General features: G+C 28.0%; 2 protein-coding genes across 2 annotated transcripts; one reads left to right on the forward strand and one right to left on the reverse strand.

The window, feature by feature from the left end:
* Window positions 1-745: 745 nt before the first annotated feature.
* On the reverse strand, window positions 746-8,140 carry LOC114417367 (cysteine-rich receptor-like protein kinase 10). The gene is made up of 8 exons (XM_028382538.1): window positions 7,608-8,140; window positions 6,831-7,225; window positions 3,517-3,639; window positions 3,267-3,436; window positions 2,964-3,174; window positions 2,074-2,311; window positions 1,827-1,977; window positions 746-1,376 (listed from the first exon to the last, which is right to left on the reverse strand). The coding sequence occupies exons 1-8, from the start codon at window positions 7,985-7,987 to the stop codon at window positions 1,068-1,070; spliced, it is 1,977 nt and encodes a 658-aa protein (XP_028238339.1). The 5' UTR covers window positions 7,988-8,140; the 3' UTR covers window positions 746-1,067.
* A 2,734-nt stretch (window positions 8,141-10,874) lies between these two features.
* On the forward strand, window positions 10,875-15,982 carry LOC114417368 (immune-associated nucleotide-binding protein 9-like). Its single transcript, XM_028382539.1, has 6 exons — window positions 10,875-10,955; window positions 11,225-11,454; window positions 11,985-12,253; window positions 14,506-14,670; window positions 14,767-14,901; window positions 15,563-15,982. Exons 2-6 carry the CDS (start codon window positions 11,250-11,252, stop codon window positions 15,809-15,811), a joined length of 1,023 nt encoding a protein of 340 aa, XP_028238340.1. The 5' UTR covers window positions 10,875-10,955; window positions 11,225-11,249; the 3' UTR covers window positions 15,812-15,982.
* Window positions 15,983-16,474: the final 492 nt, after the last annotated feature.

Consider the following 16,474-nt stretch of genomic DNA (forward strand, 5'->3'; position numbering starts at 1 on the left):
AATAAAAAAATAAAAATCATCTATGACAACTGATGTTACCAATTATAATCGTCATCCATTTAATTTAATTTAATTTACACAAATAATTTTAAATGCAAGTCGAAATTAGGTAATTGCCACACGCAATTGGGATTAGTTATTGGTATAATGTTATTATTTTATTAAAAAGGTAGGTTAGTAGTATGAACATATGGACAGCTTGTCTGATGAATCTTCAGCATATATACGACAGGATGTTGGAATATTTAAAGGATCCAATAACAGATTTTGATTTTATATTCATAGCTTTGTATAGTTTGAAGGTCAAATATTTGTTGGGGGAGTATTTGATTTTCCTAAAGTTTACTTTTTTTTTCACTGTAATTTTTACTTCCATCTTAATTAATATTTAAAATTTACTCCTTTTCTAAATAAATGTCTTAAATTTTATCTCATCTGAATCCTTAAATTTTTTGTTTAACCATTAAAGAATTGTTACTTATAGAAAACAATTAATGTTATATTAAAAAACTGACATAACATCTGTTCTGGCACAATATGTATCTTTTTTTTAAATGTGACATGTATTTTAGAAGAAGGGAGTATAATCCAACGGTGGAACAATAACTTAAATTTCTAATTAAATTTTTTAAATACTTTTATTAATCTTAAATTTATTAATGAAAACATAACATGGGTATAACTGTTATGTTTTCACTGAACAACAGCAAAGTACCTATGGAACCACACTTAATTTTGTCTGTAACTTACCGCCAAGGCAAATATTTCATAACTTTGCCATTCCATTTTCAATTATTTATGCTAATCTCATCTTATCAAGAGGCCTAAATAACATCAGAGGAATTTGGCTATCAGTGTTACCTTGCTCTGAATGCAAGATTTTGCAATCAATGATATGAATAGAATATACATATATGTATAGATAAAACTTTAGGATTGCAATCCCAAACACGAAAAAGCTTCTCAAATGTAGAGGAGGCTGGCTGACCAATTTGTTGTAAACTTAATTGTAATTTCTTGTACAATCTTGGTATTTTCAAAGCAAAACTTTTATCATGTTATATCCACTACCTGGGTAAAATATTTGATACTGTTACTTCATTTACAGAAGGATCCTTGGAAGTTTTTGATGTTGATTCTTCTTCTTTGGTCTGCCTTCCAACTGAAAAGGCAGGATGATTAGGTTTTGGAAGGGCTATTGTGTCACTTGCCAGCATGACAACAACCGTCGACATGGTTGGTCGATCTACTGCATCTTCCTGAACACATAACAAACCAATGTGTATGCACCTTATAACTTCACTGGTTTTATATGTCTTTTCCAGTATTTGATCCAACAATTCCAAGCTTTTTCCTTCACACCAAAGTCTCCAACTCTGCATGCAAATATGAAATTTTTTAGAAATTCATGTTTAAACACATGCATATTTCTTTGGCTAAAATAGAATTTTAGTCTCTTATCTATATTTTATATTTTAGGTTTCAGATTGATCTCTTAAGTTTAAAAAGTTTCATTTTAATATCTTATAGTATCTTTGTTAGACCAAATTGGTCCTTCCGCGATTTTTGACACTAAAAGTCAATTTTGACTGAGTGACATCTCTCATAGTTTGTTACATGTCACTAAGTTTGACAAAATTAGTATAATAAACTAATTAAAGGACCAATTTGGTCTAGCAGATCAACTTTAAAGAATTAAAGTGTAACTTCTTAAATTTAAAGGACCAAACTGAAATTTTTAATCTAGATAAATGATCAAAATCCTATTTTAGCCTAACTCTTTTATATTATTCATTTCTTAATGGTATGATAGCGGGAAAACTCACATATACAAGAAGACTTTGACCATGTTCTGAAAGATAGAATCCACTATTCCTTTTCCCACATATGATTTCTAGTAAAAGAACTCCAAAGCTGAAAACATCAGATTTCACTGAATACAACCCTTCCATTGCATATTCTGGAGCCATGTAACCACTGTTTAAAATTAAAAGAACACTTAGTATAGCAAATTTGTGTAATTCATTAAATATTAATGTGCCATGATGAAAATGAGTCGCCAATAACACATACTAGGTGCCCATAACTCTTTTTGTATTTTCCTGACTCTGGCCTTTTTCAAATGTTCTTGCCAATCCAAAATCTGATATTTTTGGATTCATGTCTTGATCCAGAAGAACATTGCTGGCTTTCAGATCTCTATGGATTACTCTAAGTCTAGAGTCTTCATGAAGGTATAGAAGTCCTTTTGCAATTCCATTGATAATGCTCAGTCTTAACTTCCAATCTAGTTGCTTTCTTTTTTCCTTATCTGACATGCAAGTGACAAAGGAAAGATTTGTTAACACTAATATATGGAGCAGAAAACAAATAACAAAGTTGTACATAGAATTTGTGTTCTTAAGGAACCTGTAATTTTCCCTTCTATTGAATAAATCTCATTGAATGTGATCAATAAATTTAATTTCCAAAATACACAATTTGTAAGTAGAAGCACGAATTCTGACACAGACACTAAACATAATGTCTAAATATAAGATGTTGTGACACAACTAATATATACAGTATTGTGAAAATAAAACAATCAAGATTTGTATATATATCCTTATAATATAGTCTGAATGCTTCACCAAAAATGTTAGGAGACATTATTTTTTAATATTTTACATTTTATTTTAAGATGATTGAGGTGTCTGTGTTGGAAATATACCTGACAGTCTGACACCTCAAGTGGAAGACTTGTATGTGCTTTATAGGCAATGATGCTTATATATATGGTTCTGTTTCATCATATATCTATATATATATGGTTTTTCATGGAAAGGTATAGAAAGAATTGTTGCTTATAGAAAATTCAATTTTGGCAATAAAGTTACACCTCTCTACTCCTACCACATAGCAATAAAAAGAAAAGAAAATGTGAAGGCAAAAAAAAACTAGCATTGAGTTTAACTAAAACATACTGAACAAGTGAGAGTCAAGGCTAGAATTTGGCATGTACTCGTACACAAGCAGCTTTTCATTTTCCTCAATACAGCAACCCAAGAGTCTCACAAGGTTCCTATGTTGCAGTTTGGCTATGAAGATCACTTCATTCTTGAACTCCTCCAAACCTTGACCAGATGTTTTAGAGAGTCTTTTGACAGCAATTTCTGTTCCATCTTCTAAATTACCCTAAAAGAAAAGGATAAATAATAACTATGGCAACTAAAAGTCAAAGCAAAATTGTACATAGCTAGCATGCAAATCCAAAAATTCAGTGACACCTTGTAAACAGGACCAAATCCACCTTCTCCTAATTTATCCAACTCTGAAAAGTTATTAGTGCTCTGTCGAATCCAAATTAAAGGGATTGTAGGAAGGTCTACAGTCAATGCATCTTCTCTTTGAACATGGCCATGAAAAGATGTAGGGGTGTTCACTGATAGCAATCCATCTACAAAGAAAACTTATTACTTTGTATTTTGCATTATTGCAACAGATGAGTTGTTTCACCGTGTTTGTAATGTCAATTACCTTTGTTTGACAGATACTGCCTCCACAAGTAGTAGATAGAGCAAACTACTAAAGCTAGTGCCACCAATACACTCACTATGATTATGATCAAGGTTGTTGACTTAATTTTACCTCCCTTCTTAGCTGCAAGTGCAAAAATATAGCAAAGATGAATATGTCACATTTCTTTTCTCTTATATACCAAATGTATTCCACAAAAACACATAATTTATGGAAGTTCTAATTAGTCAAAGGATTCAAAGTGACAGATGAAATAGTGTTTAATTTATAATTCTTGTTTTGATCTCTTTTTATCAAAATCCAAAAAAAATAAAAGAAAAAATAAGTTATGCACTAATATTATAAAACAGTTTTATATTGTTATTCAGTCACAAACAATAATGTATAATAAGTTGTTGACTTTTACAATAATTATCTTAAAAATTATGACAACATTGATTTCTAATTGATTGATAGTATAAAATTATGCTAAGTGTCATTGTATTGTCATTAAACTAAACAAAATAAAACTTACAATCAAACATATATGTGATGTCTCGAACCTCGGACTGTTCAATAGTATTGCAATTAGCAAACCATTAGAACAGGTTGTAGACAGACTACAATCAAACAATTCTTCAAAAAGTAATTAACACATTCGCAAAAATACATTTTTTTTTGCATAAAATAGAAAATTCTGACTTCTGATTGCTCATATATTAAGCCTCCATATGTGGCACCTGAATGACCATTTGAATAAATGATAGGAAATGTGAACTGAATCTCTTTAGTGTTCTCATGATAACATGTAATTAACACATTTGCAAATATACATTTTTTTGCTTGAAATAGAAAATTCTGACTTCTGATTGCTCATATTTTAAGCCTCCATGTGTGGCACCTGAATGACCATTTGAATAAATGATATGAAACATAAACTGAATCTCCTTAGTGCTCGCATAATAACAATTTTTTATTAGAATTTAATTTAAATGCGTTGATAATGTAAAATATCATTATCAGAATTGTCATATATAATTAGTTTATTAAATTTTATTATAATTAATTTTAAGAAAACATATTTAGGACCACTTTTTATTGGTGTAAAAAAATGCATTTATAGTTCATGAAAATTAACTCTTCATTATATTATTTCAGAGGCTTCAATAAATTATATTCCTACTCGGAAGACTATTATAAAAAAAAAAAAAGTGTTGGGCTTGATCACAAACTCTTTCTTAACAATGCTTTTGTTATATCCACTCCCCTTTTTTCTAACTCCCCTTACTGCCATAGATCTCACTAAACCCAATATGCCCTATATCATCATTCAAGAAAGTACAATTCATAATTGATGTTTAAATTTTTGTATTCCCAAAAAGTACTTTCTAGAAAACAAAAATTTAAACATCATTCCAAAATATATTTTTTAAAACACATTAGGTTATGAAAAGTACTTTCCAAAATATAATTTTAATTTTTTTTATTCCAAAAAGTACTTTCCAGAAGTTTAAAAACATCCAAGAAAGTACTTTCCAGGAAAAAAACATGTTTCATTTGTTATAAAATCCAAAAAGAAGATCATCTAAGTAAAGTGACATATAAAGAAAGCATTTTTATGTGTACTATACCCCTCCTCTTGAACTTCTCACCAAATTATACAACATGTACAAATCATGTATGAAAATTCAAAGCTTGTAAGCATTTTTTCTAGTTCGAAACAAGAGAATAACACTATCAAATCAGTAAAACCAAGAAAATGAGAAAGAAATGAATGTTTTATTGTCATGGAAGTAAAAAATAAAGTGAAAGAGATAAATGATTCTAATGAAAGGAGGGGGAATGTTTTGTTGCCATTGAAAGAGTGTATTATATTGTTCAGGAGTATGTCATCGTGTGAGGAAAAGAAGAAGATTTGAGATTAAAAAAGATTATTTAAGTCATTTGAGTTTAAAAAAGAAAAAGGAGAGTGTACTTAAGTATAAGAAAAAGAGAGTGGATATAACAAATGCCCTTAACAAATGTGCTGACCCAAATATGAGCCCGTTTACCTAATCACAAATGGTTACTAAACAAATTGTCCGCATTAACCTCCCGGGGGTTAACTTAGAAAAAACCAAGATTATTTCTGAAAATTTTAAGTGAAAGAAAAATCATGGTATAATGATCAATTTCGTTACTTCGATTCAAAACATATATATTATTTTAAAATATTTTTATGCCAAATGTTATGAACCTATATATATAACTTACAAATTAATTAATAAAAACTACAATTAAATGATAAAATTATATTCATAAAAACTACAAGTTATTATTATTAATAATTACAAATTAAACATAAAGATTTCTGATAATTTATGTAACATGTATGGAACACAAATTATTAAGGATGTTCTATGCTCATCCTTAACGTTCGGAAAAGGTACATTTTATAAATAAATAAATAAAAAAGATATTCAGTGCATACGTTGAATGATTTAATATTTAATTGAAGAATATAAGAAAATATTAATGTGATATGATTATTTTTTAAATAGAAATTGACGTGAAAGAATGACTTCTAATCTGAAAATGTAAGCTATCTTTTCCCCAAGAAATTAAAAGCAGTCTTTCTCTATCAAATACTAAAGTTTTCTATTTCTGTCGCACGCACAAATAACACAACTCCACCTAAACACCACAAAGCACAATCATATGTTCCAAAAAGTCCATTCACCAAAAAAGAAAAATGTTCCAAAGTCAAGTGTGTCGTGAACACTTGCATTATTCCAAAGCAACACGCACCAAATAATCTCACCAAATCATTCACCCATCACCAGCTACCGATCCTTCCTGAACCAGGTCAAAAGCACCCACTAGTTTGTTTTTTTAATAAAAAAATAATTAGAATACACTCATATATATATATATATATATATATATATATATATATATATATATATATATATATATATATATACTAAAGATTTTTTTCTATATATTTTCATGTGTAATACAATCATTAATTTTTATAATAACTGCTGTAAAAATCATATTTAATATACGTTAGTAGTATAAAAAAAGATTAATTACATTTGCCGCTGAGTATGATTTTTTATTTGTTTATCTCATTTATTTTGTTTGGGTTTAAGACTTGAAGGAAGCCTTGACATAATGGATGGAGTTTCTGCTAGTTCACATTTTGAATCGTGAAATCAATCTCTTGCAAACGAACCAAATTGCAATTCAACACACTTAAGTGGCAGTGCAACATGCGGGATGAAACCAAGAAAACCAAAATAGTAACCTAGCAATAAAGTTGAACAATTAATCAACTAATTATATATATGTACCTGGATTAGGCAAAAGAGAAGATGTTTGATTAGTAATCTGGTAGAACATATAATCATCATACTTTATAAGACAACTTGGAGCCAAAACTTGCCATCCTAGGTTTGCAGCACAACACTGAGGAACTTTGACTAACATAGCCTCCAAACACTGACTGCACTCAACATTAGTAAGGTCCCTACTGCACTGCACCAACCCATACCTTTCCTCACCATTACTCAAATTGAACCCTCCTATTGCATATAATTTGTTGGTCTCCACAGTGGCTTCTCTTCTCAAACTTTGCATGTAATCCTCAGATTTCTGAAGCTCTTCTGGATTAGTTGTGTTCTTGGACCCTACAATTTGCCATGATGGAGTTGTGGTAAGGTTCCCAAAGAAGTTATGGTTTGAGTACCTACAAAACCGTCCCAATAGCGAGTGAGGCCTAACACAAATCTTAAGAGAGACTATTTTAAATTGAAAAGTTATATGTTATGCCAAGGTTTTAAAAAACGGTCCACAACCATGATTTGGACGGCAACATCAAGATTTTTAATTTAACCATCCACGACTGCAACTAGGAATGCATTGGTCGCATTTGTCTATGGTTTTCTACGATATCAACAAACGTGATGAAAAGCAACGCAACTGCAACCAATATTTAAAACCTTGTGCTGTGCCTTTTGTTAAAATATGTGGCCTTTTGCGTTATAAAAGTTAATAACAAATAATTTTTTTGTTGATTGGGTTAAAAGCTTGAGCTTTAGAAGTCTTATCCTTGAATTGGTCCTGATTACCTGAGAATGCAGTAGTTATACCATATCACAGCAGAAGATTTGTTAGGACAGCGTTGAAGAATCTCTGAGGCTGCAGTGGAGACACAAAACTGACAGAAGGATCCTGTGACATCACCCCTGCAATCATAGAGGCCATACACAGCATCAACTGTGCCATTTCCTGTGGTGGTGTGATTGTATCCTTTGCTTGTGGCAGCATCCGAAGACAGCCACAAGAGGGTGTTGTGAAGGTTGGTTTGGTATGTTAGGGTTAGGGCTTGTTGTGTTGTTGAGTTGTGGCAGTCATCATTCATGTAGTTTGGGGATTGTGCACTTGCCATGGTGAAGGCGGTCATGAAGCCAAGAAAACTTTGGATGGTAATGAGTGCTTTTGTTGCCATTGTTATTGTGTAATGAAATGATAGGCATAGCAATATGTTATAGACTTGTAGTAATAGTAGAATTCAAGTCCCCAAGACTATGGAGGGTTGTGTGTGAGAGGATCTTATGATATTAATTCACATATGTTTGAAAATCAATGACCAAGAAATTGAGCAATCTACAGAAAAGCACCACTTTGAATTTAAAATGAAATAGTTGAATAAACCGGTTATAGGATGATTGCACCTGTTTCTCTAACATAATTAGGATATTAAAGTGGCGCTTTCTGATGTCAACTAAGAATATTGTAACACCACAATTCAATGGCCGGCCAAGAAATTTAGCAATCTGAAGAAAGGACCACTTTAAAAATGAATAGTTGAATAATCCAACTAGTGGCACGACTTCTCCTTTTCTCAAACATATTGAAATATTAATAAAATGAAGTGGATGAATCTTCTGTTGATTTATTACTAAATATTATTGAGTAGAAAACTCATAATTTTTTTCTTCATTTTTACTCATACATCACGTTTCATATTGAGCATGTTAGAGTCTTTTTATTTAAGTTTATTTTTTTTCTTAAAAGGAGAAGTTGGGCCAAACAATTTATAACAAAATCTTAAAAAAATTAAAATAAATAAGCAACCAATTTTCAATGATTAAAATTTCAAAAAAAAAAAAAGAGTAGCTTGATTGTAATTTACACTACAAAATATATGAACTTTATTGGTAGTTATATGTGGCGGTTATCATAAACCACCGTAAAACAGTGTAATTTCTGATAAATATTTTAACTGACAATTACATACATATCTTGGTAATTATAATCGCCATTACACTTGTCCTTTTATCTAACAATGCTTGTCTTAGGACGATGAGGCGACCCGAGTTTTATTACCTTACCATATCTCTAATAATGTATTAAAATTTAAAAAATAAAGAAAATTACTTAAATATAAAATTAAGAATCCCTAACAAATAGTTGAAACTTCCTTTGTTTTCCATCTTCTCTCAACCCCAAGACCGTTAAAATTAACACTTTTTGAACTATTGTTTTAAAACTGGGATAGGTCATTGACCCAACATGGATATCCTAGCTAGATCAGTGAACGTCATTGGTTAAACCCAGTGAATTGATATATGTTGGATCAATACTATTTTTCTTTCTATACACTCAAAATAGACATTTAGCAAAATTGAAAAAACAAAAATAGAGAATAGAAAAATGATACTAAGAATTTTTAATATGAAAAGTTTTTTCAATGTAAAAGGTAAAAATTGGAATCAAGCCCGTAAATATCTCTCTTATTAGAAGTAGGATTACGATGACTCTCTTAATACAAGAAAATATCTCTCAATCTCACCCAACAAGAATGGTTTACAATTTCTCTCAATTTTCACTAAGTGTGGTGGAAACTTGAACTTTCTTTCTCACTATCACTCTTACTTTGCTTCTCTTTAGATGAGATGAAGTGGGATGTTCCAACTTTTCACATGTCTCCCTATTTATAGGAGAGGGATGTGGCCTTCAAGAGTGAGTGGTGGATACTAATAAATGGGTTACATTCAAAACTCTAACTCTAATATTCAATTTTTTAAGTGGAGTGTAGAAGTCTCAAGGTCAAAGAGACCAATTTCAAGTCCTTGGAAAGTGCTCCTTAACTTCCTATGCATGCTTTGAAATGTGCTATTCAATTTTTCATGTATTTGAATTTGCATGTTTGCTTGAATGTGAATCATATCAATCTTAATTATGGAGAAATTTCCAACAATATAAATAAATATTATATAAAATAACAAACATATATGTGATTGGTTAAGAACATATAAAAGTAGGATATGAGGTTACATAGAAACATCTTTTTACATGGATCCTACCATGTATGGTTACATGTTCTTACTTTTCATGCTCACTTATGTAAGAATTAGTCTATACTAAATGGAAATATTGTGACTTTATTAACTTAATTTTGTTTGATGAATTTAATGTTTAAATTTTTCTTTTGAAGAAATTTGTATATATTCTAATTGCTCTATTGGTGCACTTGGATGAGAATATATCATGTTTTGGTTGTGGTTTTGATTTTGTATTATAGGAATGGTGAAAAAAATAGAACTACAATTTTAAAAGGAAAAAAATGAAAATTCTACTTGAAAATTAAGTTTAAATATATATTTAGTCTCTATAATTTAGTATTTTTTTAAAGTGTCTTAAAGACTTAAAACAAAACAAACATAATTTTTAAGAACTAAAAGAAAAAAAAATTACAACAATGAAAAACAAAAAACATTAAATTGTAGTGACTAAAAATTATTATCTTTGGTATTCTTTAAAAATATGTTTGTATTAATGGTGTGCATATATGGAACCACTAAGGTATTAGATTCCTTTATTAGCGACCACTCTTAGAATACCACTAAAAAAAATGATTAACTAATATAAAAATTTAATCTCCACACCAGCAATTACCCGTGTATGTGCCCTTTTTCTTAGCGATCCCATAATAATGGTTATAAACATTAACATAGGTGCTATTTAAGCACTAAAACAAACTTTTCAAATAGGGTATACAAAAAGAAAATGTATGGGGAATAATTAAGGTTGCTTCAAAAAAGTTACACGTGAATCTATCTTCCGGGTTTTGGGAACTTCTTTTTTTGTAGATTCCATGTATTTTTCTTATATTGGGGATTATCTTTTCTGTTTTCTCCCGTCTTCCGAGATGTGGATTTACAACTCACTTCTCTTTTTATTCTGACTCAAATCCAAAAGTTTGTATTATTCCTTTCCAACACCTTCGGTTTAGGTATATTATTCTCTTGTTACTCTCAAACACACTTCAATTATGTTGTTTTGAGATGCTAGGATTTTTTGTTTGTGCTTTTCTCAAGCAAGTGTAGTTTCTTTCCTGAGCAAAAATATAAAAAGGATCTCAAGGATAGGAAATTAAAATAATCATATAATTGAAAGTTGAGAAATAACGTGTACTGTGTATTTTCTCTCATATTCATTTTCTTCTATGCATCGTGATTTTACATCTCACACGCATACATAAGTTTATTTAACTCTATAGTGTTACTTAATTCAAGGAAATTGTTGATTGAGACATACTTTATACTTCAAAACTTATTTGTTTTTTAAATGTTTATTAGTTGTAATTACATTATATGTTCATATATATATATATATGTGTGTGTGTGTTTTTAATTTATTCTATTGCTAAATTTTTATTTATGATATATTTTCCTTGCAGTTGTAACCTAAATTTGTTACTATCAATGGCAAAAACATCCTCGTCTAATGAAGTTAGGACACTAGTTTTAGTCGGACGTACTGGCAATGGCAAGAGTGCAGTAGGAAATAGTGTTCTTGGAAGGAGAGCCTTCAAATCGAAGTCAAGCTCCTCTGGTGTAACACGTGTTTGTGAATTGCAAAGAACTATTATAAAGGATGGACCAATTGTTAATGTTATTGACACCCCAGGTAAAGCAACATAACTTATTATTCATTACATGATTTTGTATTTGATTTGAGTTAAAAAGGATTGTGATTGCTTAACTATTGTTGTCTACGCTTCTTGGAAATTTTATCATGTATAAATATAAGCTTTAAGTCCCTATAAATTAAATAAATAATTTATGTATGTACAATTTAGTTCCGATATAACTCTTCATTTTAATTAGTATTTAATCCTATAACCTTTGTAATTTGATCACCTTGAACCTACTACTAGCAAAAACGTACAAGTTTTAGATCCCTACAAATATAATTTACTTGCAAAATATGGCAATACAAATATATTTGTTCTTTGTTTTTAGGCCATCCAATTGTCCTTGTAAGATGATAATTTTTCTTTGCATTACGAGGTCCAAAACAAGTGACGATGATGAGCATTACTTTTATATATATATATATATATATATATATATATATAGGGAATACAAGTAAAAGTTATATTTGCATGAACATAAAACATATTTAATTCTAAATCTAAAACCAAATAAATTTTGCAGGACTATTTGATGGAACTCATTCTGCAGGAAAGGAAATAGTCAAATGTATTGATATGGCCAAGGATGGAATTCATGCTATTCTTATGGTATTCTCTGTTAAAACTCGTTTTTCTGAAGAAGAACAAGCTACATTTCTTGCCTTGCAAGCATTGTTTGGCCACAAAATTGTTGACTATATGATCGTGGTTTTCACCGGAGGAGATGAGCTAGAAGAAAATGAGGAGACACTTGATGATTATTTAGGTCATGAGTGTCCACAACCTCTTAAGGTTTTTTACCATTATCATTTAAATTAATATATGCTATTTTCATTTTCATAATTATCAAGTGAGAACTCTTTTTATCGTGAGAAATGATAATTATAAATAAAAGTCTCTAAATCATACTTGAATGGTCAAATAAATACACATGATTTTTTTTAAGTAGTCATGTAATTACTAAGTAGTCAAATAAACACACATGATTTATATGATTTTATATATATATATATATATATATATATATATATATATATATATATCTTAATTTCCAGAATAAGAAAAAATTATCATTTGATAACTCCACACACACATCAAAGGTAGTAGATAATTTAATTTATACAATTAAATGCTATACTCATAAAATATAGTATATTTGTTAATTTTTTTATTCGGTGTAATATATTTATTATATAGTTGTTTCTTTATAAAAGAGTTTGATAACTATAAACATTTGTCAGTGTAAGAAATCTTATATTGTCACTAAGCCTAAAAATTATTGTTGATAAGAGAGTTTTCGATTGGATGACAACATATATTTTACAGTATCATATCAATGCACAAATTATTTACTCTTCATAAATTCATTTAAAACAACTATAACTAAACAAAAGAAAGTAACTAATGCAAAATTTATTCTCTAAAATCATATATTAAAAATTTCATGATTTTTTTGTTATTTTTTAGAAAATAAATTCCAAAATATATTTCAAAATAATAAAATCTAAATTCACGATAGTATAATAAATAGAAATTTAAAAATATATGTAACAGTTTAAATAAATTTTTAATATTGTTACTTCAGATAAAATAATAGAAGTTATTCAAAATTTAAATAGATATAAAAATATTCAAATATTTAATTATTTTATTCATAAAATCTGTAACAGTAAAAAAACCATATTTAAATAATTTTAAAATTATTTAAAATTTTAAATATTAACATTAGTTTAATATAATTTTTTTAATCATTGAAATTTATTTTATGTTTTTAATCATAGTAATTTAAATTTTAGTTGTTACAACAACTTATACGATCTTTTAAATGTTAGAAGAATTTACCATATTTTGTATACAGTAAATACAAGATATAAAAAGATATAAAGCTTGCATGTATTAATACAATTATAATAAATAAAAATTTCAAATATTATGATATTAAAAATTCATTTCCCATTTTGTATGGTAAAAATATTAAGCCAAATTTAAAGATTAATATATTATTTTACATCTTTTATTATTTAATTAAATAGCATACATGTTTTTTTTTTATTGTCCCATACCTACTTTTCTTTACAACTTAACATTTTGCATTACTATATTACACATAAAAGGTACAACTCAAGAGGTTTCAAATATTGTTCGATATTTAATTAAATAGGACTTGTTTAAATAAATAATTATGTGTTTATTGTAGTTTATTTCGTAAAAGTAATAAATCTTTGGCTAACTTTTTCAAACGTTAATTTTTAAAAACATTTATTTTCAAAATTTCATATTTATTTTTACTTATTCTCGTAAAATTTTCATTCACTTTGAGTAAAACGACTTTAATTTTTTTAATGCATATTTGTTTAGTTTTAAAAATTAAAAATTTAAAAGTAATCAAGTTTATTATTATTTTTGAAAATTTAATTTGAATAATTTTTTTAAATAAAGTTACAATTATTAATGTCTTTAAAATAAAAACTACTTTCATAGTTGTATTCAAAATGGAAAATAAAATTTAATTTAAGTAAAATATTTAAAAATGGATTATTATTATTATTATATATATATATATATATATATATATTCTTTAAATCATTTAAAAAAAAACAAGTCCTTATGCACAATGAAATGTATGTTTTATTAACAAGAGTGACATAGTAAAAATGCCAACAGTTCTTATTGTTGTGTAAGATAAAAAAAAAAGTGTATAGATAACATTTTTTTAGTGTTGTATATAATAAAGTGTTTTAATGTAATTAATTTGTGGTATTTCACTATAAAAATTAACATATTATATTGTCAATCATACTGGAAAATATACACATTATACTCAAAATAATTATACATTAATAAAAATTATTTTTAATATATGAACTATGTGTTCATATTTAAATAAACCCATGTTAATGAGTCACATTCTTGTCAATTACTTCTGCTTTTAATACTACTTACATAAATATCTTGAAATATATAAGAACATATTCTATGTGAATTTTCAATGCTAACTTTAGATTTTGTTGATTCAATTTTGATACAGTTTTATATTGGTGTAGGATATTATGATCCTATGTGGCAATCGTAAACTACTTTTTGATAATAAGACTAAGGATAAAGAAAAGCAATTAGGACAAGTTCAACAACTTCTTACTCTCGTCGACATGGTTATATCACAAAATGGTGGACTACCATTTACAAACGAGTTATTTATAGAATTAAAGGTGAAAATTTTATAAAGTTTTATAGTGTTTCTTTAATATTGACACTTGGATAGATAATATATATTACTCCATTGAACTTATCACTCGATTGCATAGGAGAAAGCAACAATGCGGGATAACCAACAAAAAGCACTTGACTCCTTAAAAGGATATTCAAAAGAAGAAATGTTTGAGATTAAAATGCAAATGCAACAAAAATATGACGACGAGCTAAAACGAATGATTAATATGGTATATTTTATCTTTTTATGTCTTTTAATATTTATTTCATAACATTTGATTTTCATATATATTACATTGAAGCTAAATATGTTAACTTTCTTAGAGATAAAATATGTAAAATATTAATTGGTGCATATATGTATTTGCAAAAGTGAGATTATATAAATTGGAAATAAACATACACTTAAAATGTTATTTTACATTGAATCGTTGAGATTATTTTTTTTCTTCTATTTTTGTAGTATAGTATTTCTCATATTATGAAATACTATTATATGTTTTTTTCTTGCACTAATTAACTGCCAATGTTATTTTGAAATGAAGGTGTAATCCCAAGGAATTATTATTATTATTATTATTATTATTATTATAAATCAAATGAATATATTGATAACATTGAATTTCTTTTAGGAGAGGATTTCACATTTAGTAATGATAATGTCTTAAGATTTTCTCCAAATTAAAAGAGATATTTGGGGGGAGAATGGATTGTAAGCAAAACTTAGCACAATATTTTGTTATTTCTATCTTGGTTGGCGGCTGGTATCATAAATTAAGAAATAAAGATATTCAAATCAATTTTAAGTATTGGAAATCTTTTTTACTTAAATGTATTGGGCTGATTCAATTAGTTTGTTCTTTCAAATAATAATTTTATTTTAATATACAGGTTGAATCAAAGTTGAAGGAAGAAACTGCAAATCTTTTGAAAAAATTGGAAGAAGAAAGAGTTGCTAGACTTAAGGCTGAGGAAAACTATAGGTCATTTCAAAATGCATCAAATGATGAAATTCGAAGACTTAAAGAAGATCTAGAAAAGGCAAATAGAAGAAGAGATCCTGGGCTTCCTTTTCCATTTAACCTATTGATTCCTTTCCGGGGTAGGAGACCAATTCCACCTCCTTGTCCCATTCTTTGATTTATAGCACCTTCTTAAACATTTCTATTATACTTGCATGGTTGTAATTAAGTGTATGGATTATACTCGTCTAAATGTTGTAAATATTTACTAAGGATTGCAATGTGTAACTAAACTGTGGTGTTTGTGTTTGCATTGAACTTGTTAATTTATCATCATTTTTTATCGTCACATACTTTTTTATTTTAAGTTTATATTTATTATGATTTATTGTGTGTTTAGATCTTGTATAACCAAATTATATATCTATTTTCTCGCTTGGCTTTTGTATTTCTACGGAAATTTTAATTTTATATTTCATGCTTTGTTTCAAATTTTTATGTATGTAAAAAGATCAAATAATTATGAAGTTGACAAAATGTGTTTTTTGGATTTTCTTTTTCTCTTTTTAAATTAATTGATTAAACTAAATATTATGATTTTCATCTTCTTGAAACGATCGAGATTCTAGAATTAAGTTTTTTTTTTTTGTCGTGTTTGGTTTAATTGCAAAATTTTAAAATGAAATTAAACTATCAACAGAAGAATCCTTTCGGTTTACATATTTGATGTTAATTAGCTTTTACAATGCATCCCTGCTGGGGTTGAAGAATAGTTTGAATATATTTTTATTTCTTATAAGTTTATTTAGCTTCATCTAGTTTTTTTTCCTGATTTTGATTC

This window comes from Glycine soja, chromosome 6 (assembly GCF_004193775.1).
Source record: "Glycine soja cultivar W05 chromosome 6, ASM419377v2, whole genome shotgun sequence".
In the NCBI taxonomy this organism is placed as follows: domain Eukaryota; kingdom Viridiplantae; phylum Streptophyta; class Magnoliopsida; order Fabales; family Fabaceae; genus Glycine; species Glycine soja.